Below are 26,064 nucleotides of genomic sequence, written 5' to 3' on the forward strand. Positions count from 1 at the left end.
TTAGTTGTTATGTATTGTTGTTAGTTACACAGTATTTTCTCTAGCGTCGCCTAACGTAGTGTATTGGTAGATGTGACGTGATGGTTGGATCTTTTCCTGTAGTCATCTTTTTATATGTGGAGAAGTCTCTTCACTCTGGGTTAAAGGTATCATTGTTAATACAAAGTCTAGAAAAGTCTTTGTTCTGTTATGGACTGTTGACCGTTGTTGGCGAATTGTTTTTATTCAGCTTTTATGTTCTGACTGGCCTTGTGCGTCACTAGTCTTTGGCTCGGGTTCGATCCTTAGTACCGTCCCATGCCCAGGGGAACCAAATGAAGGGCACGTTTGAAGGCAATATCTCCGGTAGGCTGTTTGAATTTGCACGCGCAACAGCCAGAAGGGCTAATTTCAGTGCTAATTAACTCGGAAATGGCGCAGCATATCGAATTTTTTCTTAACAATTACTTCTCAGCTGAACTTACCTTGCAACATCCTTGCAAGGTTTTGAGACTGTGTCTGAGCACTGTGATAACAGCACAAGAATACTGCACCTACAGACTAGATATGTCAACCCAAGAGCCAGATACCACAGACACATCCGTCACAATATCCAGACATGGCCTTGTGCTATTCCATGTCAGAATATGCCTGCCCAGTATGGTATCAGTCTTACCAGACTAGAAATGTGGATATAGCTCTTAGTGAAAGATGCCACATCGTCACAAGCTGTCTCAGCGCCACACTTCTGGAGAAGCTGTATTGCCTTGCTGAAATACCATCCCCACACATAAGAAGGCTTTCGGCAACCAGGAAAAAGAGGACCAAAGCCACAACATCTACAGCCCACTTAAGTCAAGGAAGAGCTTCCTCAGAACAACCGAGGCGCTGACAAGACCAACTAAGCAAGAAAGACTTCAGGTGTGGCACAGCAGGAGAGAGAACATCAAAGACTGGCTAGTACCAGACGAGAAAGGCAACACAGAAAACTCGACCACTTGGGAGACTATCAGCCGACTTCGCAGCACTGTCACAGGGCGAAGATCGAACATACCATACGCAGATGGGACTACACAGTGGAGTCAAGGCTGTACGAGTGTGGTGTTGAACAGACTATAGACCAAATGTTGCAATGCAGTCCGCCCAACTAAGTGCATTCCTGAAAATCTGGCCAAAGCTTCAGCCAGCTCTGAGGCTAAATATTGATCCAGGAAAATTTAATACACATGTAATAGCTACTTCTGTTTCATTATCATTAATCATGTACATAACTTGTATATTTCTTTTTTAATTATTATGACACAAGTGTCTAAATTACTGTGTAGCTCTTTGATGTATGAATGCCTCCGAGACGAAAAATAAATAGATAAATAAATGCGTAAAAATTGCAGATTTGTTTGGTAATATTTCGGGAATGCTCATAAATCAGTCTTTTGTAGTGTCTGGCATTCATTTCCCAATGATCAGTTGCATCTCCTTTTCGTCGAGTAAAACTTCTTTTTTTTTATTTTGCACGAATTCACCTTGGTCTCAAATATGTTACACTATAATCCTTTTTGTAGAATCGGACGGTGTTTGAATTCCTCTTTTCCAGTCATTCCACCCTTGTATACGTCATTTGTGATAATGGTATACATTTTCTGATACGTATGGCGTGTACTGTCCTCTACCATTAAAAAAAAAAAAAAAAAAAAAAAAAAAAAAAGTTCTAATGGCTCTGAATATTATGGGACTTAACATCTATGGTCATCAGTCCCCTAGAACTTTGAACTACTTAAACCTAACTAACCTAAGGACAGCACACAACACCCAGTCACCAGAAGGCAGAGAAAATCCATGACCCCGCCGGGAATCGAACCCGGGCGTGGGAAGCGAAAATGCTACCACACGACCACGAGCTGCGGACACTACCATTCAAACTTCCTATGATGACTTGCACCTCATCGTGTAGTGTAAAACCTATCCAGTGTTACGCAAGTGTTTTATTTCCCATTAGAGCTCTTCTCTTTTTTTAGCTACTCGTCTGTTTTCGAACAGCACAGGTTGTTTGTTGACCTTTTTATATCTGAAGCCAGTTTCCGAATAGGACGCCAAAGGATTATTTCCTTCACATCAGGAAAGTCTCCCGTTTCAATCTGCAGCTCTTCCAGTACGGCGGCTACTGATAGGAATTGCTTTTCCATATAGAAATCGTGGATTTTCTTTCTTATTACAACCTGCATAGGCTTTTGCAATGCAAACTTCTGTCACTAGACATAACATTTTTTGTTGCTGCAGGGAATTAAGTTTCTCTTCATACTCTTAAAATTCGGTTCATTGTAGTTTCACTAACACCGAGACATTCAGAAGCACTCCCCACTGGATGTTACACGGAACTCCTCTCACCCTGTTTTCCGCCTCAGAGCAAGCACGCACACCGATAACCATGGATTTTTCACAACTCGGTAAATGATGTATGACTCCCCAAAGTACAAGGCAAGTAATTGTATCTCAGGAACTGTCTCACACCATTACACAACAAAGTATAGCAGCACGATTGTTTGTTATGCGACGGCAAGCCCGATGTAAATACGTCAACAATAAACAATGAAACTGAGATACTATTGAGAAGTCCTTCAACATGGCATACTTGAGCACACGGTGCATAAAGACGCAGAAACAAATAAATTAAACAGGGGATATTATCGCTTTATGTAACCATAGAAACTAACAGCTGTGGAAGGCAACAACAGAGCCTGCATTTACACTTTTCATTTTGTTCACAGGTATCACCATCAAGCGAACTGCAGCAATTTGAATTCGGCATTATTACGACAAAAATTCCAATAGGAAAACAAAGGAAATCCGTCCATAAGCAGAGAATAGTCATATCTTCGAACTGTGCAGAGGAAATAGTTGGCGTAGTTACGGTCTGACTTGTGTTTCTCTTCAAAGTTGACACTAGCCCCCTATTCAACCAAAAATGTAGTACGCATACACGAAATAAAAGTACATATTCTCACGATTCCACCAAGGTGCAACACATCGATGTTCGTCATGTGATTTAACAAGAGTGCGGGCTCCGAATCAGGGATCAGTTATTACTAAATGGATAACACAGGGTATCCCAGAAATGTTACCACAAACTACGAAGGATTGTAAAGTGTTGACGAACAAATCAAGGATAGGAAACCGCGTCTGGAAACATTATCCAACGACACTACAGAGCGTCGAAGTTATAGGCCTGCCGCGAGACCATCGCTTCGGCAGCAAACGTGACTTTGTACGCTGACGGACCGTGGGCGGAATGTATCGGAATGTTGTTTGTTATTCGGCGATCGCGACCGCCAGTGAAGAAGATTGAGCTAGCTGCTGCATAGACAGGACCCGTCTCCTATGAATGCGATGATCCGTTGCCTTCAGTGGATGACGGTTTCGGACACGGATTTCCATCTGAAGTTTATTTTTCTCCTATATGCAGATGGCAGTTATAAGAGTCGTGGGGTATGAAAGGGAAGCAGTGGTTGGGAAGAGAGTGAGACGGGGTTGTAGCCTATCCCCGATGTTATTCAACCTGTATATTGAGCAAGCAATAAAGGAAACAAAAGAAAATCTTGGAGTAGGTATTAAAATCCATGGAGAAGAAATAATAACTTTGAGGTTCGTCGATGACATTGTAATTCTGTCAGAGACAGCAAAGGACTTGTAAGAGCAGTTGAACGGAATGGACAGTGTCTTGAAAGGAGGATATAAGATGAACATCAACAAAAGCAAAACTAGGATCATGAAATGTAGTCGAATTAAATCGGGTGATGCTGAGGTAATTAGATTAGGAAATGAGACACTTAAAGTAGTAAATGAGTTTTGCTTTTGGGGAGCAAAATAACTGACTGGCAACGGCAAGGAAAGCGTTTCTGAAGAAGAGGAATTTGTTAACATCGAGTATAGATTTAAGTGTCAGGAAGTCATTTCTGAAAGTATTTGTATGGAGTGTAGTCATGTATGGAAGTGAAACATGGACGATAAATAGTTTGGACAGGAAGAGAATAGAAGGTTTCGAAATATGGTGTTACAGAAGAATGCTGAAGATTAGATGGGTAGATCACGTAACTAATGAGGAGGTATTGAATAGGATTGGGGAGAAGAGAAGTTTGTGGCACAACTTGACTAGAAGAAGGGATCGGTTGGTAGGACATGTTTTGAGGCATCAAGGGATCACAAATTTAGCATTGGAGGGCAGCGTGGAGGGTAAAAATCGTAGAGGGAGACCAAGAGATGAATACACTAAGCAGATTCAGAATGATGTAGGTTGCAGTAGGTACTGGGAGATGAAGCAGCTTGCACAGGATAGAGTAGCATGGAGAGCTGCATCAAACCAGTCTCAGGACTGAAGACCACAACAACAAATGCCTCTGAGCACTATGGGACTCAACTGTTGTGGTCATTAGTCCTCTAGAACTTAGAACTACTTAAACCTAACTAACCTAAGGACATCACACAACACCCAGCCATAACAACAACATACCAAAAAACACTGGAGATTTTAGAGGGTTCCAGGAGAAAAACAAACTATGGAAAGAAACACGTGTCTGAAATCCTCCTCTGAGGCAACAGAGCATCGCAGTCATAGGACATAGGGCCTATCGACACAGCAGCTTGCTCAATGTTCTCCATTGGCGATATGGCGATCAGTTGCTACCACTGAAAAACAAACAAAATTACTAGACGTTCCGTCGGCGAACATGGCACAGGGCCATGTATGCTCCTGAAGAGGTGGTCAAGTGTCAAGCGCTGGCGTCCATAACTATGACGCTCTGTAGCGCCGTTACATGACGTATCTAGACACAGGTTGCTACCCTCGATTTGTTCCTGAAGACACTCTCGCTGCAACCTCTCTGTCATTTCTGGGACACTCTGTAAACATAGCGAGGGTTCGCCAAGTGGAGTGCCCTGCCCCAGAGGGCCGAGCGAGGCTGCCGTGCGAGTGAAACTGTGTTTGTGCAGGTGGTGCTGCGGTCCGACCCGAAGCCGATAACATCGGAAGAGGAGTCGCAGTCGGCGGGCGAGCAGGAGGGAGAGGAGGAGGAGCATGACCCGTCAGTCCCTGCGGGGCCCTGCGCCGACAGGTGCACTTGCGGTGTCTACCGGGAACCGTTCGGCACCTTCGAGGACCTCGAAACCGGGGAGGTAATGCGTTCTTTGTATGTAAAGGCTAAACTGTTATCATTCGATATCAGTTATCGCCGGCCATTAAAATTGCTACACCACGAAGATGACGTGCTACAGACGCGAAATTTAACTGACAGCAAGAAGATGCTGTGATATGCAAATGATTACAGAGCATTCACACAAGGTTGGCGCCGGTGGCGACACCTACAACGTGCTGAAATGAGGAATGTTTACAACCGATTTCCCATACACAAACAGCAGTTGACCGGCGTTGCCTGGTGAAACATTGTTGTGATGCCTCGTGTAAGGAGGAGAAACGCGTACCTTCACGCTTCCGACTTTGATAAAGGTCGGATTGTAGTCTATCGCGATTGCGGTTTAACGTATCACGACATTGCTGCTCGCGTTGGTCGAGATCCAGTGACTATTAGCAGAATATGGAATCGGTGGGTTCAGGAGGGTAATACGGAACGCCGTGCTGAATCCCAACGGCCTCGTATCATTAGCAGTCGAGATGACAGGCATCTTATCTGCATGGATGTAACGGATAGTATGCCACATCTCGGTCCCTGAGTCAGCAGACGGGGACGTTTGTAAGACGACAACCATCTGCACGAACTGTTCGACGACGTTTGCAGCAGCATGGACTGTCAGCTTAGAGACCGTGGCTGCGGTTACTCTTGACGCTGCATCACAGACAGGAGCGCCTCCGATTGTGTACTCAACGACGAACCTGGGAGCACGAACGGCAAAACGTCATTTTTTCGGATGAATCCAGGTTCTGTTTACAGCATCATGATGGTCGCATCCATGTTTGGCGACATCGCGGTGAACGCACATTGGAAGCGTGCATTCTTCATCGTATCACCCTGCGTTATAATATGGGGTGCCACTGGTTACACGTCTCTGTCACCTCTTGTTCGCATTGACGGCACTTTGAACAGTGGACGTTACATTTCAGATGTGTTACGACCCGTGGCTCTACCCCTCATTCGATCCCTGCGAAACCCTACATTTCAGCAGGATAACGCACGACCGCATGTTGAAGGTCCTGTACGGGCCTTTCTGGATAGAGAAAATGTTCGACTGTTGCCCTGGCCGGCACATTCTCCAGATCTCTCACCAATTGAAAACGTCCGGTCAATGATGGCCGAGCAACTGGCCCGTCACAATACTTGATTAACTGTGGTATCGTATTGAAGCTCCATGGGCAGCTGTACCTGTCCGGTCAATGGTGGCCGAGCAACTGGCCCGTCACAATACTTGATTAACTGTGGTATCGTATTGAAGCTCCATGGGCAGCTGTACCTGTACACGTCATCCAATCTCTGTTTGACTCAATGCCCAGGGCGTATCAAGGCCGTTATTACGGCCAGAGGTGGTAGTTCTGGGTACTGATTTCTCAGGATCTGTGCACCCAAATTGCGTGAAAATGTAATCACGTGTCAGTTCTAGTATAATATATTTGTCCAATGAATATCCGTTTATCATCTGCATTTCTTCTTGGTGTAGCAATTTTAATGGCCAGTAGTGCGTTTTTGGCAGTTATTAGTCACAGTCAATGGAAAAATGTTTAAGAATGCATAACTTCTACCTATCTTCACTTGTTATAAAAGCTACTGCTGTTACGCATCAGTGAGCTGTTATTAGCCACAGTCTATTACTAATAACTGGCCACTTATACTTGGGGATCAATGGAAATTTACTTACAAGCTTATCGGATTGACCGTCGTCTATACACGATATCTCAGGAGGAATGGCTAGTATTAGGGAATACGACGGGAAGCATAATTTGAAGCAAAATGTCTAGCATAGTTGGGCTCTAAAATGCATACCTCAAGAACTATGAGCACGTCTTCCTCTCCGATACTGTGAAACAAATCTCTTCTGCTGCAAGCTTTTTGGTTTCCATATTTTGAGAGGTCGTAGTATGGATCACAACAAGAAAAAAAATCCAGCACACATGGGCTTTAAAGCATGGGTACCTTACGAGTTTTGATGACTTGTTCATCTTTGCTACTCTGAAACTCATCTCTCCTACTAAACAACTGCTGATATAACTTATGGTACGAATTTTCGGGCCCATTTTTATTAGACCGATTTTTTGCTTGTCTCGGTCCCATACTAGGAAAAGCAAAAAGTTGCAGCAGAAAAGATTTATTTGACTGTACCGAAGATGAACAAGTGCTCATAGCTCTTACGATCGTCAGAGCACGTGTTCACTACAGTTTTTTCGCCCCGAGTGACAGTTCCTGTCACATCCATGAAAATTGAACATTCCGTCTGTTATTTGACGTTTCAGTCGGTCACTAGGCACACCGACGTCTAGAAGGGCCTACGTATTTGTTGGACGATTTTCACTCATCTATTTCTACATTTGCATCCGTATTCTGCAAACCACTGCAAAGTGCATGACAGAGGGTACGTCCCATTTTACTAGCTGTAAGAGCTTGTCCTCTCGATCCATGTGGGAGCGATGTCTAGGGGGTTGTATTATAGTCCTAAAGTCATCATTTAACGATTGCTCCGTGAAAAAGTGTAAGTAGGCTTCTCTGACACTCTTGTGCAGGTCAAACAAACCTGTGACCATTCGTGGTGCCCTTCCCTGTATATGTTCAACATCTTCCGTTAGCCCTATTTCATAGGCATCCCACACTCTCGACCAGTATTCTAGCGTGGTTCGCACAAGAGGTCTGTAAGCAATCTACTTTCTAGATTGATGGCATCGCCCAAGTATTCTACCAATAAACCGAAGTCGCTCTCTGCTTTACCCACAGCTGAGCCTATGTGATCGTTCCATTTCATGTCGCTGCTAGGTGTTGTTTGTATGAGTTCGCCGATTCCAATTGTGACTCGTTGGTACTACGTTTTTTCGTTTTGTGAACTGCATAATCTAACATGTCTGAACATTTAAAGCAAGTTGACAGTCTGTGCACCACTTTGAAATCTTCTCAAGACCTGACTGAATATCTGTGGAGCTTCTTCCGTGTTTACTGCATTGTTGTAGATAACAGCAGCGTCTGATAAAAGTCTGAGGTTCGTATTAATATTGTTCACAAGGTTATTAATATACGATACGTACAGCATGGAACCAACTTCCCCGGCGTACACCCGGTGCATCTGACGATGATTCTCCATCCGAGATAATATGCTGCCTCCTCACTATCAAAAAATCCTCAGTCCACCCAAGTATCTCTTGATACCACATACGACAGTACTTTCTATAATAAGCGTAGACGTGGTACTGCGTAAAAAGATTTTCGGAAATCAATAAATACTGCTTCTACCAGATAATCTTAATCCATGACTTTCAGTATTTCATGTGAGAAAAATACGAGTAGGCTTTCACATATCGATGTTTTTGAAATCCGCTCTGCAGCCAAGGAATTTGTAGTATACACAAAAAACATAAATTAAAATGGGACATATTTACACATACCTTTAAAACACGATATAGAAAAATGTGACTTTAAATATGAACTACTTGCTGCAGAGGAAAAAATTACGAGCTGAGTGAGGTAGGAGGGTGTTGATACACGGGTGGTAGATTCATGAGTAGTATCGATGGAGAAGGGATGTATGTTGAGGGACAGGAAAGAAGGAATGATAGGGAGTGTCGGTAAGGCAATAATTTGAAGGGAAGAAAGTGGTAGGTAAAAATAGGGAGCGAAGGTGAAGAAGGGCAGAGAAAGATGGGGAGGGAATGGCAGTGGGGTGGGAATTGATGGAGAGGGAAAAGAAGTGACGTATGATGACATGGGGTGGAATTACATAGTTGGTAGGATGGGTAAATAAATGTCCGGACGGATTTCATTGTCTGGGAGAGGGAGGCTTAAAATTTCGTTGGTAAAGGAGCAGGCGTAGTGTTAATGTAATGAGTCGGTATAGGCACGTCAGCGTACTAGGAATTCAAATTACAGGGGAGGCAAAGCGATTATTCGAATCGAGTTTGCAGATGGTGTAGGTTGTTCGAAGGTGTTCAGCTTGAGTGAGGACAAGTGGAAGTATGATTAGATGATAAAAGATCCCTGTGGGTGAAGGTAAACGGACGCAGAAGCAAGGTGGAATGGATTACGTTCAAGGATTTGGAGGGACTGATAAAACATAGGTGAAGCAACATTCACAGGGTATAACCGCAAGTTGGGCTAGATAGAAGGTTTAGTAGTTTTCGTTGTTGTGGGATTTCTGTTGGACGGTTAGTAGGTGAAGGTTGCATGTTAGTTGCCGGTCGAGGGCTAGTTCAAGAATTTTAATGTATTATTTAACTGAGTATGACAGTTTTAAGCGATGAGGTAGAAGTAACAGAAGCGGTAGCTGAAGGTGGTTAGTTGTCCTGGGTTTCGGAGGGGATGATGTTGAAGATCAATAGGTTGTACCAGGAAGAGAAGTGATGGAGGTGGATTTGGAGAAATCGTTGGGATGTCTGGAGTGTAGAGTAGAGGGTGAGGAAAGCACTATCATCAGCATACGGAACGAGCTGAACTGGTGGAGGTGGTCAGGGCATGTCGGCACTGTACAGGAGATAAAGGAGAGGAGGGAGGACATACCTCTGCGGCACACCTGCAGGAGGATGTAAGGTATGGAAATTGGTATTGTTATAGTGACAAAGGTCAGGTGATTAGATACGAAGAATACAATAAAGCGAAGGGTGGCCGCGTCTCTTCCCAGTCGCGAACGTTTGAAGCATTATGGGCAGAGCCCTCAAACCATCTCAGGACTTTCACAATATAACGTGCCATTTGGAAAGAGTTTGGCACGATATTCGTCAGGAGGACAGCCAGTAACTCTGTCAATCAACGCCAAGCCGGTAACTGCTCGCATAAGGGCCAGAGGTGGACCAAAGCGTTATTGACTTGCTCAAATTGTGAAGCTGTTTCTGAAATTGTAATCATTTATTTGTCTGTAATGTACATCACGTCTACCGATTTCCGACTATCATCAGCATACGGAACGAGCTGAACTGGTGGAGGTGGTCATAATCAGTCGTAGATCCCACGAACAAAACACTGTGATCATTAGTTATAAAAATGCACAGGGCACACCTGTGTGAAATTTTCCGAAGCATCACGTTGACTTCAGTGCCTCCCCAAAAGCTTGCTTCAATTCGTCACTTGTGTGGTATCGTTGTTTCGCGACATGCTACGTAATTATTCACCACAGGAATCATCGCGTGATGCCACATCTGGACTCCTCGGAGGCCACTCCATCGGCGCTGGCAGATGCACTGATCCTCTCCCTTTAAACCTAAAAATTTTCAAATACGGAGAACTTTGTGGGCAGGAGCTCCGCCTTGTTGAAGCTAATTGTCACCAAGAATGTTCAGTCTTTGTAGCTAAGAATGTTGATCCACTGCACTAACAAAGAAATACGGCCCTGTTAGGTTCCTACCGGACAGTGCACCTCACATCATAACATATATGAGATTATTCTGTAACTCTTCGCAATAATGTGGGTTTTCCTTGCACCAGAAAAAAATACCCCTATTCCGACAATTGCACATGCGTCTGAGAAGAAAACCATGTCCTGCTGTGGAAGCATTACAGACACTTCGAGTAATCTCGAGCAAACTTCATTCTTCGCCGCATGTCCTCATCACTCAACTCGTTTACGAAAGCTGGCCTACAAGATTTTAATTCTAGACCTTTCTTCGTGTGTATCAGCATAGCCGGTTTTGTAATTTCATGTTCAGCAGATTTATTCCGCAGTGATTTTATGGGAGTTCTGATCACAGAATCCGCCACTACGCACATGCTTGTTGTTGTGTTGATGGTCAGCCTATCCTCTTTCCATCTTAAATGAATCCGGTTTTGAAGAATTTCCGTTGCCATTGCAGTGTCGTTCGCTTTGATGGAGTTTCTTTGCGTTGCAAATTTGTTAATGGTGTTCCCGGTGTATGCAAGTTCATGAGCTCGTGCACTTACCAAAGCACGTTCTTGCAAACTTTAGGTGCTTTCCTCCTCCATCTGAAAAAAACGAAAAGGCAATTGGAATGTAAATATACATCATGACCAAAACAGAGAAGGTTGCTAGGACCTTTGCACCGTACTGTAGGTGTATATTACGAGTATGTACCTCCATTTCAGGCACAATGATCTTACGTTAGCATAGACCCAGAAGTCAACGTTCCAATAATCAGGATAGTGCTTAAGTATACGTTTTAGCATACGAGAGCTCACAACTGATTCTGAATGTTACCCAGTTGAGCTCTAGTAAGCTGATAACGCTCGCTGTGTTGTTGGACGAGGTGGCACGCTTGCAGGTTGTGGAGGCGACGGTGTTCACGCTGACGTGTCGGCGGAAGTTCTCGGTGAGGATCACGGACTACGGGGCCACCGTAGTCGCCATACGGGCACCGGATTACGGAGGAGTCGTCAAGGACCTGGTCTTCGGTTTCGACGATGTTCAAGGTGCGCTTCAATGTACATATACGTGTGTTCTTCTGGAGCCACCTTCTGGCGGTGCCCCAGGGTACTGGTGTACCATTGTCACTTCCCTGCTTTCCTTTTCCAGAAACAGAGCGATTTATCCGACGCCGAAAAGGGTATGATCGTTGGCTTTTGGGCCAGAGGCGCAAGCATTCCCGAAATGCTTAAGTTTGTAAACAGTTCGCGTGCCACTGTGCTTAAAGTACCGGGTGATCAAAAAGTCAGTATAAATTTGAAAACTTAATAAACCACGGAATAATGTAGATAGAGAGGTAAAAATTGACATTATGCTTGGAACGACATGGAGTTTTATTAGAACCGAAAAAACAAAGTTCACAAAATGTCCGACAGATGGAGCTGGACAGCAAAACGTCAGTGACTGCTCTTGACAATCGTGTATAAAAGGAGCTGTAATGAGAGAAAGAATCACAGTCACCTCTTTTTCAGTCTATTGCCTTCCATGATGTTCCCTCTTTTTTATATCTATGTTCACCATATTCTCTCCTTTGTTATTTTTAAATGTCTTCTATTTGTTTGTTCTATGTCCTTCAGCTGAAGAGCAGCGCATATGCTGCTGCCAGCCAGCCCCGATGGGGAATTGAAATACAATACAGAAAAAAAAGAGAGAGAGAATCAGATGCGCCAGCAGTCACAGCATGTTGATGTTACCTGAAAAGGCGCTTTTAGTGAAACTGTATTATCCGAAAGGGGAATCTGCTAGCTCAGCGTTACGATGCTATCGCCATAGGAAGGGGATTCGAACGGGTAAAGGTCCGTTGACAAATGCAGCTGTGGCGAGAATGATTTCGATGTTCGAAGCCACGGGTTGTTTAGACGATAGACCCCGTAGTGGCCGACCGAGCACAAGGCGTAATGCTGTTGAGACAGTTCAGGAAGAAATGGAGACTGTAGCGGGTTCGTCTATACACGGGGAAGTCAGCGCTTGTGCAATCGCACGTCGCACCGACATTCCGTACACTACTGTATGGTTGGCACTTAGGCGTACCCTCCGAAGCTATCCGTACAAAATCCATCGGCATCATAAACTGTTACCTGACGATTTAGTGAAGCGGAGGGCTTTTGCGGGGTAGCTGTTTGAAAAGTTGGCGGAAGATGACGATTGGTTGAGTAACGTGTTGTGGACCGACGAAGCTCATTTCACTCTCCAAGGCTCTGTCAACGCCCACACCTGTAGAATTTGGGCTACCGAAAATCCTAGAACTGTCGTGGAAACTCCATTGCACGACGAGAAAGTCACGGTATGGGTTGGATTTACCACATCTACCGTTATCGGGCCTTTTTTCTTCGAGGAAATGTGTGATTCTGATTTTGTAACTGCTACCGTGACGGGTGAGAGGTACGCCGATATATTACAAAATGATAAACACCTGCTGGAACGTACGATGTTTATGCAGGATGGAGCTCCACCCCATATTGCTAGACGCGTGAAAGATCTCTTGCACGCGTCGTTTTGTGATGATCGTGTACTCAGCCGCCACTTTCGTCATGCTTGGCCTCCCAGGTCCTCAGACATCAGTCCGTGCGATTATTGGCTTTGGGGTTACCTGAAGTCTCAAGTGTATCGTGATCGACCGACATCTTTAGGGATGCTGAAAGACAACATCCGACGGCAGTGCCTCACCATAACTCCGGATATGCTTTACAGTGCTGTTCACAACATTATTCCTCGACTACAGCTATTGTTGAGGAATGATGGTGGACATATTGAGCATTTCCTGTAAAAAACATCATCTTTGCTTTGTCTTACTTTGTTATGCTAATTATTGCTATTCTGATCAGATGAAGCGCCATCTGTCGGACATTTTTTGAACTTTTATATTTTTTGGTTCTAATAAAACCCCATGTCATTCCAAGCATGTATGTCAATTTGTACCTCTCTATCTACATTATTCCGTGATTTATTCAGTTTTCAAATTTATACTGACTTTTTGATCACCCGGTATATCGTGCATGGCAAAATGGCGCTATCCAAAACCGGTTCCGAGGCAATTGAGGTGCATCATAGACCATAGCTGCGAGATGTGAACAATGGTTGTGGACATGTGTACAGGCGAATAGACGTACAACTGTTGAACAACTGTTCGCGCAGATGAAGCAAGGGGCAACGAACAGTGTCTGCCCAATGATCACTCAGAGAACGTTGTTGCATATGGGCCTTCACAGCATATGCCTGTTTACCGCAACTGACCATCCACTGAGTGGCAATGTATGGACTTTCAGGTGAATCACATTTTAAGCTCCATCGTACAGATGGACTTTGGCATATACGGCGTGAAACGTCTGAAAGCAAACAAGAATGGAGTGCTATGACCTGGACAAAGTGTTCGTGGCATTCCCTGGGTGATCTCGTCATACTGGAATGCACAGTGGATCAACACCAGTACACATATATCCCTGGGGTCCATGTGCACCCTTTCATGGCGTTTGCTTTTCCTCGGGCCAGTGGCATCTTCCAGCAGGATAACGCAACGTATCAAACAGTTTTCAGTGTACGACTGTACATGCTTCGTTTGAAGACCACCAGGATGAGTTAATCGTACTCCCCTTGCCACCAAACTTCCCGGATTCATACCCAATCGAGAATCTAGGGACAACCTGAGCTGGTCTGTTGGCGCCATGTATCCTCAACTGAGAAACGTAGTGTAGCTGGCCACGGGAATGGAGTCACCATGACTCCACATTCCTGTTGGTACGTTCCAGAACCTCACTGGCTCTTTTCCTGCACGTCTCGCAGCAGTCCATCCAGTGACAGTAGGATATTCGGTACTTTGATGGGTAGTCACATTAACGTGGCTGGACAATGTATATGTGAACTATATTTGACATGTGCGTTTGCAGGCAAAGTTTGGGACACATGTTGTTAACGATCTGGAAAGAAATACCGTGGGGGTAAGACTCACCAGTCTCCCATTCGGGTGGGGGTCACGACATCGAGAGAGAAGCGGAGAGGAGCAGATGGACAGACAGTGAAGGGGAATGAGGAGAAGAACACAGGTGGGGAGGAGGAGGACAAATAGAGGGGAAGAGAAAATAGACAAAAAGAGTGGAGAGGAAGAGATGGGCAGGGGAGGAGATGAAAAGAGTCAGTGGGTGGAACATGCGAGCAGAGAGAGGGGAAGAGGAAAAGGGCAGACAAAGTGAAGAGAAGGAGGAGGACAGAGAGAGGGGAGCGAAGGAAATGGACAGAGAAAGGCAAGAGGAGGAGATGGACAGACAGAGGAAGGAAGAGGAGATGAACAATAAGAGTTGGGAACTGGAGATAGACAGGGAGAGAGAGGAGTAGGAGGTGGATAGAAAGAAGGAGGAAGAGGAGATGAACAGAGAGAGGGAGTGGAGGAGTGTAAAAAAGAGGGGAGTGGAGGAGATGAACAGAGGAGGAATGAGCAGATGGACAGAGGGGGAGGAGCAGATGGACATTTATTTATTTCTTAAGTAAAGACTTGCTTTACGTTATTATATAGCAGGTCGTAGATTGTGTGATTTTACGTGTTCTGCTACATAAATTCAGTTTTATTACTGTCACATTTCTTTTTTGTTGAAAATATTACAAAAAATAAATTAAAAGAAACAAATAAAGCCATGTACAAATAATAAGTACAAACTCTTGTAAGCAATTTTGTTTAAACTTGTTGATAACTTAGATAATGATAGTAACGAATACATAATAGGTCGTGGATATATTTAAATTTAAATTTAAAAGTGTGTTTAAAGGAATAAACAGGAGATGGGTATTTGATTTAGATGGATTTAGACGGACAGGAGGCGATCGACAGAAAGAGGGGGATGGAGGAAATGAACTAACAGTAATTCGAATAAATACATACGAAAGCAATGCTGGGTACTCATATAACGCAATGTCTGACTAACTGACTATCATCGCCCAGCTCAAACCACCAAGGATAGATACTTGAAATTTGCAGACGTGTTGACCTTATATTGTAGGCGTCGTTTAAGAAAGGAGTCTTCGACATTCCGTCTCTAAATGTGTGAAATAGCGGATGAAAGGCTTCATCTACATCTACATCCACATGGATACGTTGCAACTACACCAATTGCCTGGTAGAGGCTTCATCGAAAAATCTTCACAATAATTCTCTATTATTCCAATCTTGAACAGCGCGTGGAAAAAACGAACACCTATATATTTCCGCACGAACTCTGATTTCCCCTATTCCGTTGTAGAAATGTTTTCGAATTCGAATTAGGAAGCTGGTGATTAAAGCTTCGTGAGAAAATTCCGCTGGAACGGAAAGCTCCTTTGCTTCAATTATGTCCACGGTAAATCCTGTATCATGTCAGTCACACTCTCTCCCCTACTTTTCGATAGTACAAAACGTGTTGCTACTCTCTGAACTTTCTCGGTGTACTCCGGTACTCCAAAAGAGGACGGACAAGTGTAGTCTTTAGTAGATCCGTTCCTTCTTCTGTTTTGCCAATAAAACGTAGTCTTCGGTTCGCTTTTCCCACAACATTTTCTATGAGTTCCCTCCAATTTAAGTTATTCGTGATTGTAATTCCTAGGTATAAGCTGAATTCCTTTTCGGACTCATGTGAATGATCTCAGACTTTTCATTATTTAGGGTCAATTGCCAATTTTCACACTATACAGGCATGATCTCTAAATCATTTTGCAATTTGTTTTGATGTTCTGATGATTTTACTGGACGATAAATGACATCATCATCTGCAAACAATTCAAGACGGCTGCTCAGATTGTCTCATAAATCGTTTATACAGATAAGGAACAGCAATTGGCCTATAACACTACCTGGGCAACGCTAGATATCACTTCTGTTTTACTCGATGACTTTCCATCAGTTACTACGAACTTTGACCTCTGTGACAGGGAATCGCGAAACCAGTCACATAACCGACACGATTTCCGTAAGTACGCTATCTGAGAACAAGCCACTTGGTGAGGTAGTGTCACAAGCCTTCTGGAATTGTAGAAATACAGAATCAGTTAGAAATCCCTTGTAAGTAGCATTCAACACTTCGTGTGAGTAAAGAGCTTTGTGAAAATATGTCGTCATTAAGGAAAATTTTAAGTTAGAACTCCGAAAATTGGTATTTGGTTTTTTGACAAGAAATAAAAAATAAGTGTTTCGACGTATTAGGAAATTCAATTCCTAAGGGATGAAATAGGGGACGATAGGTTTTTCGAAAACATGTTGCTATTAAAGCATTTTGAAGTTAGAACTACGGAAATGGGCATTTGATTGACTTTCACCCCCTATCTTACCCCATTAGAGGTTTAGTTTACAGAAACGCTCAAACACTTATTTTTTATTTATGATCGAGGAGCTTGATACCAATTTTCGGTGTTCCAGCTATCAGAATCGCTTTTTGCACAGTGTGTAGATTATACATGAGCAATGGGAGTAACAACATACAAATTCGATTAAAGAAGAAGAAAATAATCCCCGCAGACCATAAAATCTTAAGTGAGCGAAGCAGTGGGCATTAAGCTGATATACAGTGCGTTCACTTTTATTGAAGACATTAAAATATCTCGAAAAACTACACATCAAATCAAAAATGTTATAGCTCCAATTTGTTTGTCTTGGAGCGGGACGTCAGTGATGCCACAGTCGACTCCCCCGACCAGTCCTATGGGTGGGTGCCGGGGGAACTTGGAAATCTTCAGTGGGAACTCTTTTTTATTGCAGATTACGATTCTACAGCAAAATCTACACACGTTTTGTCTGAAGGGTTTCCTTCGTTTCGCCACAGATGACGCTGTAATCAGAGGAACAGAAATTGGTACACAATCGAAATTTACGACATGCTACTCAGTGATCCTTGAATATCCAGTGTCACGTGGTACTCCACCTTCATACTGTGAGGGTAAGACACGCCAGTATTCCATAACTTCTAATTGGTCCCCTTCGCAACGTTGTATTTCTCCGACATATCGAACAGGGGACTACTCCATCTGTCCCTGTGGCCGTGGATCGAGGTGAACGCTACTCCAATTTGCCGATTAGAGTGTTCAAACGTAGTACCGCCAACTTCAATACACTTAGTGATAGGCTTTTCAAATGGCCGTACACAGGACAGAAGCATATTTGCGGGAATGTCAGCACAGGCGTTTCTGATGCATTCTAACGTGTCTTCACGGCCCGTTGGCACTTGCTGGTACACCTTGTCTTTTAAATATCCCCGCAGAAAGAAATCCGGTGACCCGGTGGGCTAATTAATAGGGCCACCTCTGCCGATACACCGAGCAGGTGTAAACATGGTCTAATACCTGCCATACTTCAGTTGTGTAATGCGCTGGGCAACCGTCATGCTGATACCACATAGATTGTTGAACGTCCAAGGCAACAACGTGCAGTTGTGCCGGTAGTTCCTGTTCCAAAAACGTTCGATATTTGCGTCCATTCAACGTGCCGTCGATAAAGTATGGACCAACGAGTTTGTTCCCCATTATGCCACATCATACGTTAACTGACCAGGAACGTTGATGGTCAACCTGCCATAACCAGTGGGAATTGTCTTCACCCCAGTAATGAATGTTAAGCCTCTTAATGCTACCATAGTTTGTGAATGTAGACTCATCGGAAAATAGTACCTTGGCAAAGAACGTGCGTAGAACAAAGAGAGCACGGCGCTACTCTCCATCGTTGCCAAATTTATTCGTGATGGAGGATCCAAGATGGCGGCGATAGATATGGCAACGTCACAATGACGTCATGATGGGAAGTTAAAATTTTGGGTGGAAAATAGGTCAATTGGGCTACCTCCACTAACCTAACCCCCTCCCTCAGAAAATGATGGGAAGTTCAAATTCCAGCATGACAATGCAATGCACCATGACTACCTCCACTAACCTAAGGAAATGGTAGGAAAATACCTCACTTGGGCTACCTCCACTACCTAAGTCATCTGACCGCCACCTCTTCCTAGGAATTAGTGGGAAAAGGCTTGTGCTGGATAGGATGGACGTAACTCTTTATTTTGCATGCAGTGTTTATTTAAACTACTTGAGGCAGTAGCTCCATCCAGTGTGTTCACCATGAGGTCTCGAGTCCAGCTGACCTAGTTCACAGTACTGCCACCAGACAGCGCCGTCGTGCCTCCCGCGACGTAATCCACTATGGCGGCGTGGAGGGAAAAATGGCGGGAAAAGGACTCAGCCTGTTCTGGGCTGCTGGAGAGCGGAAGGAGTGTAATTTATTTATATTGGAACAATTTATTTAGGGACGGATTTCATGTAGTTCATTTATTACACTGATACAAAACACACATTCTGACGTGCTTGGGGTCACAATACACAGTTTACAGACCTGAAAACTGCTCCTAAACTGCCGAAATAATGCAGTACACTGATGTACAGACATACAAACAACTCATAAATTACCGAAATAATGCAGTACACAGCATACAGACCTGCAAACTACTCGTAAATGACCGAAATAATGCAGTACACTCATGTGCAGTCACGAAAACAACTCGTAAATTCTCAAAAATAATGCATGTAAAAGGCTCTGCAAACATTCTCACAACCCTTCAACAGCCGAAAATAATGCAGTGCAAGCCGGCCAGGGTGGCCGAGCAGTTCTACGCGCTACAGTCCGGAACCACGCGATCACTACGGTAGAAGGTTCGAATCCGGCCTCGGGTATGGATGTGTGTGATGTCCTTAGGTTCTAAGTTCTAGGGGACTGGTGACCTCAGATGTTAAGTCCAATAGTGCTCAGAGCCATTTGAACCATTTGAATGCAGTGCACAAACACTCATTGTATGTAAAAAAAACCTTCTGGCCTAACGTTAACCACTCACCTTCTTCTTCTCAAATAGCAGCAAACTTAAAGATTCGATGCATCCATGAGATCTTCTCCTTCTCCTTCACGTAGATGAAGGTATGCGTGTGATCGAATAATTTAAGCGCCGTCACTATATCTGTATAGGGTATGCCAGGATCATCTCAATGAATTAGATGATAGAAATGTGTTAACCACTTTGCACTCTTCCATTTCTTAGCACACTTTGCATACTTAAAGACCTCAGTGATACAATGTTAGCTGAGAATGTCTCTATTATTCCTGCATCTTGTGTATACGTTAAGAATGCAACATATTTAAATATGAACTGCCTGTGCTCACCATCATAGAAATCCTGAGCGTCTGCAATGATTTTCATGCCTTGAGATGCCATTGTGAAATGCTCTAGGTATGGCGCAGAACCTGTCCGTTTATACAGGTTGGCTCAAATGGCTCTGAGCACTATGGGACTCAACTGCTGTGGTCATTAGTCCCCTAGAACTTAGAACTACTTAAACCTAACTAACCTAAGGACATCACACACATCCATGCCCGAGGCAGGATTCGAACCTACGACCGTAGCAGTCGCACGGTTCCGGACTGCGCGCCTAGAACCGCGAGACCACCGCGGCCGGCCTATACAGGTTGTTGCACAACACCGGTGAGCGGGCAGTAGTTGATCAAATGGTCATGTAGAACTAGAGTACATACAGCAGTGTGTTCTGGGAAATTTGTCGAAGAGTCAAATTCAATTCGTACGTCTATAGGTTGTAATGGTACTAGCATTACGTAACGATTACGGCACCTCAACTCAAGCTCTCGATACCAGCAATATTCTACTGTGTTTCTGTAAAGTAGTTGACATATTTCTGAGACAACATTCAGATTTGATTTGATTAATGTAGAGGTACTGTGATACATCGATATGTTTATATTGCAATGATATTATTCTTATGTGTGTTCTTTCTTTTGTCACTATGATCTTTGACGTACTTGTAGCTCTGATTTCTGGGCGCGTAAGCAATTATTAGTTTAGTTTGAGTTAGAGAGTCGGACCTTGAAAAGGTCAAGTCTTGGACGTCATGTTGGAAAGGCGCATATTGTTGTCAGCTTATAAAATGTGAACTTTAACAGTGAGGCAGATGTTTTCAAGTATGTTTTGTGTGTTACGTGATATTGAAACAAAAGGAATAAAAGGGAAGTGTAACTTAAATTCGGAGTGCTGATTACTTTTTTTACATCACCATTGTCCCGCAAAAGTGTAATCTTCAAGAATGGTTTGTGAAACACATCTATAAAACTTTTGAATATAGCAGAATAAAACCTAGGCCTCTTTGTATCCGAGCTTGGAATCATCACCACCTAGATTTTCTACGATTGAGCCATCATTTTACAACGAGACCAGCGTGGGAAACACGAAAATATGATTGCCTAGTTTAGTCATATGAAATGACTTTATTAACTCTGCTCTAATGACACCTGCCACATAATAACTTTGTTGTTGCCCGAAAATGCAGTATTTAGCAGCGTGAGCAACACCACAGTCATTATTAAAATTTTGACCTTTGTTGTGGTAGGGTTGTTAGAACGTCCAGACTTATTTATCTCGTTCTGTTTCGAGCAGTCTATTACGATGATCGGTGAAAGCTCCTTGAACTTCCGTGGACTGAGTAGACACCCTCATCCCTGTCCTTCAGCAATTTCATAGTAAGAAGCACGAAACCTTGCATACATGTCGTATGCTAGACTGTATACATTTTTATTCCACTGTAGGTGTAAATTCTCATATTGGTAGAATTCTGAATTCAGGTAGACTTTGACATTAGTTAACTTGCAGTTGTCGAACACGGTGGAATCATTTGCTCTTCTATCAGTCTGAAACACAAGTATAATGAATCTAGGTGTGTCTAGCTACGAGGTTTTAATAGCCTAGTTTTTATGCTCACAGTAGGTAACACTGGGTACTCACAACCCTCCCACGAGCGAAATGTCAGTGATTGAAATGTACTGGAATTTAGTACTTTTAAAAGTTTCAGGTGTTCCTCGTCTGATCGTGATCACATTCTCTTCTTGAGCTCCATGAATGTATGAGTTATTATCCGTTGCACTCCGTAACAGAATGAGTTCTTGTTTAGCGTTCGTAATAATCTGTCTCATGTCTTCGAAGTTTCCCATAAGCATTTTTAGGGGTATGCATGCAGTAAATCATGCAGTAAATCGCTTGTACTCTGCCATTGTTCTATCCCCCGGATCATCTATGAACCACCCTGCATTGTCTAAACTATCCAAATCCGCAGGTGATGCAAAGACGTATGTTTTAAGGGTTGATGTTATGCCGACATTGCGTGTACGGTCGATCTCAGACCCACTGAGTTCACAGCGTATCTCTTGGAACAGGAATACTAAAGCGTTACGTGTGAACTTGGCTCCCACTGCATCGCTGCCATCGGTTTTCTTGCATGACCCCTCCTGATATACGAAATGCTTGCATGAAAGTGTCAGTGGGTCGTGATGCTGGATGACAATTCAAATTTCATCGTTGTTGTTAAATATGGTTGAAGGGTAACGTTTATGAGAGAAGTATTCCTGACGTATAATTCTCTCATCATACTCTAATAGTCTGGTTATATTGAGTGAGGACGTCATTGCACGGTTTCAAGCCAACTGATTTAAGAAACTCGTAGTTCTCATGTGTTAACACTCTGCGGTTCGGTAGCGAAGTGACGTGCTGTGGATTGCGTGCACTTGTTTTATACCTTACGCCCATCCTGCCTTAGATATAATCGTACAGTGATTTCCTCACCACTAAAATCAGCAAGTTTATTATTCTGGTCCCCAATACGCAGCTCCAAATAGTCCAATGTCTGAGCTGTCACTGGACGGTATATTGCATTGGCAGAGGTCTCAACTATCTTATACCCCATTGCAACTGAGGTGAAGAAACCACAAATAATATGAATCAGACTGTCGATGAGATAGGAGTTCGTTGCAATGTTACACTCGACTCGAATTGTCCTGACGGGAAGTATGTCCACAGTCTGATCTGACTTGTAAAATTTACTTGGGTCCTTCAAAGCCTGCCCTTTGTGTAGACGCCCTATTGAACATTTCTGGTTAAAGTCAATCGTTGCATTTACAATTATTATTTCAGATTTAAGTGTATTGATGTTTGCACGTAGCACACTACTTTTTCCAGACTGTTTTAAGACCTTGTTTAAATCATCGATATCGCAATCACCCGGTTCTATTTCCACAATGTCTTTTTCACCATTAATATCTAGATGCAGTTTGTTGTTAGTCACAGTGATATTTGGGATGCTGTTATACGTCTCCAGTCCAATCAATGAATTACTCCATTCAACAATGCTCAAATCAATTGGCGGGAGGTAATTTTGCACGCAATGCAGATGATCGTTCTTTTAACGTCAAAGTGTACGACATTGCATCTGAACCTCAACTGATGAAGGAATGTTTAAAGCTCCTCCTTATATATCATGTTTCTTGTTCTTTGTAAACGTCAAGAGAAACATGATGCATAGATGTCCGCAGAGGTATGTATTAAAGTCCTGATAGCGCCGATGATTGGAGAACCCACGTCTTCTGTGAATGAAGTATGGCTGTAATTCTTCTGGCGGTTGCAGGCCACCAAATGAGTCGAAATAGTAGACGGAATCCGCAGTTTTATTAACATATGCTACCCAGCAGGTGCCGTGGCCTCCAGCAACAGTTAAATTCACAATGCCACATTCACCAATTTTCCACATAGCCTTCGGTAATGTACCCAGCATAAACACACCACAGAATCTTTGAATGTTGAATTTCTTTCTAACAAACTTAAGAAGATCACTATTTGTGAGTGGTCGATCTGGTAGGACCGCTAATGGACTTTTCTTTTATTTATGAATAGACCAAGCCCTTTCCTGTACGGTTTCAAGTATAGTCCTTTTCCGATGGCTGTGGCCTCCATCATGTGGTTATGTTTTCTTGCCTCTTCCAACTGCACTTGAGAGTTTTGCGCGTTCTTGACCGTTCGAGCAATAGCTGCAGCACCACCAGCGAGGGGCCCTACCGCCGAGAGAGCGGCGAGGGTCAGGGTGAGAAATGGAAGAAAACCGACAGATTTCTTGGGTATTGGTAGAAATCGAGGTGCTTTAATCGATCCTCTTCTTCTTCGTCCTGCACCTTTCTGCTTCTGTGCGTTTTAGCTGCATACATCGCTGTCAGGATACAGTTCTTCAAACCCAATCGAGAATCTGTGGGGCCACCTCGATCGAGCCATGGAACCTAAACCGTGCCGGCCGCTGTGGGCGAGCGGTTCTAGGCGCTTCAGTCTGAAACCGCGTGACCGCTCCGGTAGCAGGTTCGCATCCTGCCTCGGGCATGGATGTGGGTGATGCCCTTAGGTTAGTTAGGTTTAAGTAGTTCTAAGTTCTAGGGGACTGATGACCACAGATGTCAAGTCCCATAGTCTCTGAGCCATTTGAACCTCAACCGAGACAGCTCGCGCAACTGTCCAAGTCATTGGAGTCAGCGTGGCTCCACACCCCTTTCGGTACCTTCTGGAACGTGATTCCCATTATGGGGGTAATTACCCCTGAGCGGTAAATTGAAATTCTGAGGGGTGAAAACTAAACGATTATATATTGTCTCAGTTACGTAACTAAATTATTTTTAGAAAAGATCATTGCTATTATCACAATTCTGTAAGACTAATATTGATTATATAAATTATCAATAATTACTATTTCTCAATTAGTAGCATTAACGTGGTGGAGGTTATCCCCCTTCACATAATTCCCCCACTACCCATGGGTTTCGAAAAAGACGGTCGTGTGAAACCCAGCTCGCGCTATTCGTCCACGAGACTCAAGAGGGCCATAGACAGGGGTTCACAGGTAGATGCCGTGTTTCTTGACTTCCGCCAGGCGATCGATACAGTTCCCCAAAGTCGGTTAATGAACAAAGTAAGAGCATATGGACTATCAGACCAATTGTGTGATTCGATTGAAGAGTTCCTAGATAACAGAACGGAGCATGTCATTCTCAATGGAGAGAAGTTTTCCCAAGTAAGAGTGATTTCAGGTGTGCCGCAGGGGAGTGTCGTAGGACCGTTGCTATTCACACTATACATAAATGACCTTGTGAATGACATCGGTAGTTGACTGAGGCCTTTTGCGGATGATGCTCTGGTGTATCGTGAGGTTGTAACAATGGAAAATTGTACTGAAATGCAGGAGCATTTGCAACGAATTGACGCATGGTGCAGGGAATGGCAATTGAATCTCAATGTAGACAAATGTAATGTGCTGCGAATACATAGAAAGATAGATCCCTTATCATTTAGCTACAAAATAGCAAGTCAGCAACTGGAAGCAGTTAATTCCATAAATTATCTGGGAGTAGGCATTAGGAGTGATTTAAAATGGAATGATCATATAAAGTTAATCGTCGGTAAAGCAGATGCTAGACTGAGATTCATTGGAAGAATCCTATGGAAATGCAATCCGAAAACAAAGGAAGTAGGTTACAGTACACTAGTTCACCCACTGCTTGAATACTGCTCAGCAGTGTGGGATCCGCACCAGATAGGGTTGATAGAAGAGATAGAGAAAACCCAACGGAGAGCAGCGCGCTTCGTTACAGCATCATTTAGTAATCTCGAAAGCGTTACGGAGATGATAGATAAACACCAGTGGAAGACTGCAGGAGAGACGCTCAGTAGCTCGGTACGGGCTTTTGCTAAAGTTTCGAGAACATACCTTCACCGAAGAAGCAAGCAGTATATTGCTCCCTCCTACGTATATCTCGCGAAGAGACCATGAGGATAAAATTAGAGAGATGAGAGCCCACACAGAAGCATACCGACAATCTTTCTTTCCACGAACAATACGAGACTGGAATAGAAGGGAGAACCCTCCGCCAGACACCGTCAGGTGGCTTGCAGAGTATGGATTTAGATGTAGATGTAAAACGCGATCGTATTTATTAAACTCAAGTTTGTAAGTGTCAGGTTGATGTCTGAGAAATTGGTAAAACTTATTTTGGGTATCGAAATCTCGTAAATCTCAGTGCACGGCAACAGAACTGTGTTAAAATTAAATTTTGAACGAATATACGCGGAGCTCACGCTACACGATGTGAAATCCAGGCTAGCCAGTACATCAAACAATTCGCTGCGAGGGAGCAATCTGTTTTCAATTAAATTCTCATCTGCCATTTGACTGCAAAACAAACGAGTCAGATTAAAATGGTGGCCCTGAATACTGTTAATCTACCTTTTGTCTTGCAAAGAATGACTGTACTAAAACTGTTAATTTAATTACACAGCAAATCAACATAAAATTTAATGAATCTGACTTTCTGATAAAACTGCTTGAAAACCCCAATTCAAAATTAAATGAGATCTACCACTGGTATTAAGCCTTGTTTTTCACAGGTAACACTCTGACAATCGCTGTGGCTTACAGTGGGCATGAATTTTGATGACAATTAAATTTGTTGGCCTACTTGTGCGAACGAAACGCTCGTTTGTTCTGCAACCTGTTACTATTAAGATAATGATGAAACTTCCAGAATCAAATTTCATTTACAGTACTTGCGATGTGCAATGCAAGACGGTATCTTATCACTTTTCATAAAAATGATATGGCATTGATAACTGAAAACCTAACAGACGCAACAGTTATGCTTGATCTGTTACACGAGATTTCTGAAAAGACTGGGCT

General features: G+C 43.4%; 1 protein-coding gene across 1 annotated transcript in view; it reads left to right on the forward strand.

The window, feature by feature from the left end:
• LOC126285220 (uncharacterized) overlaps positions 1–26,064 on the forward strand; it is a 190,125-nt gene that overhangs the window by 50,756 nt on the left and 113,305 nt on the right. The window contains exons 2-3 of the mRNA XM_049984521.1: positions 4,963–5,145; positions 11,327–11,534. Coding sequence (XP_049840478.1) covers positions 4,963–5,145; positions 11,327–11,534 — 391 coding nt within the window. The remainder of the gene's footprint in view (positions 1–4,962; positions 5,146–11,326; positions 11,535–26,064) is intronic.

This window comes from Schistocerca gregaria, chromosome 8 (genome assembly GCF_023897955.1).
Source record: "Schistocerca gregaria isolate iqSchGreg1 chromosome 8, iqSchGreg1.2, whole genome shotgun sequence".
Classification (NCBI taxonomy): domain Eukaryota; kingdom Metazoa; phylum Arthropoda; class Insecta; order Orthoptera; family Acrididae; genus Schistocerca; species Schistocerca gregaria.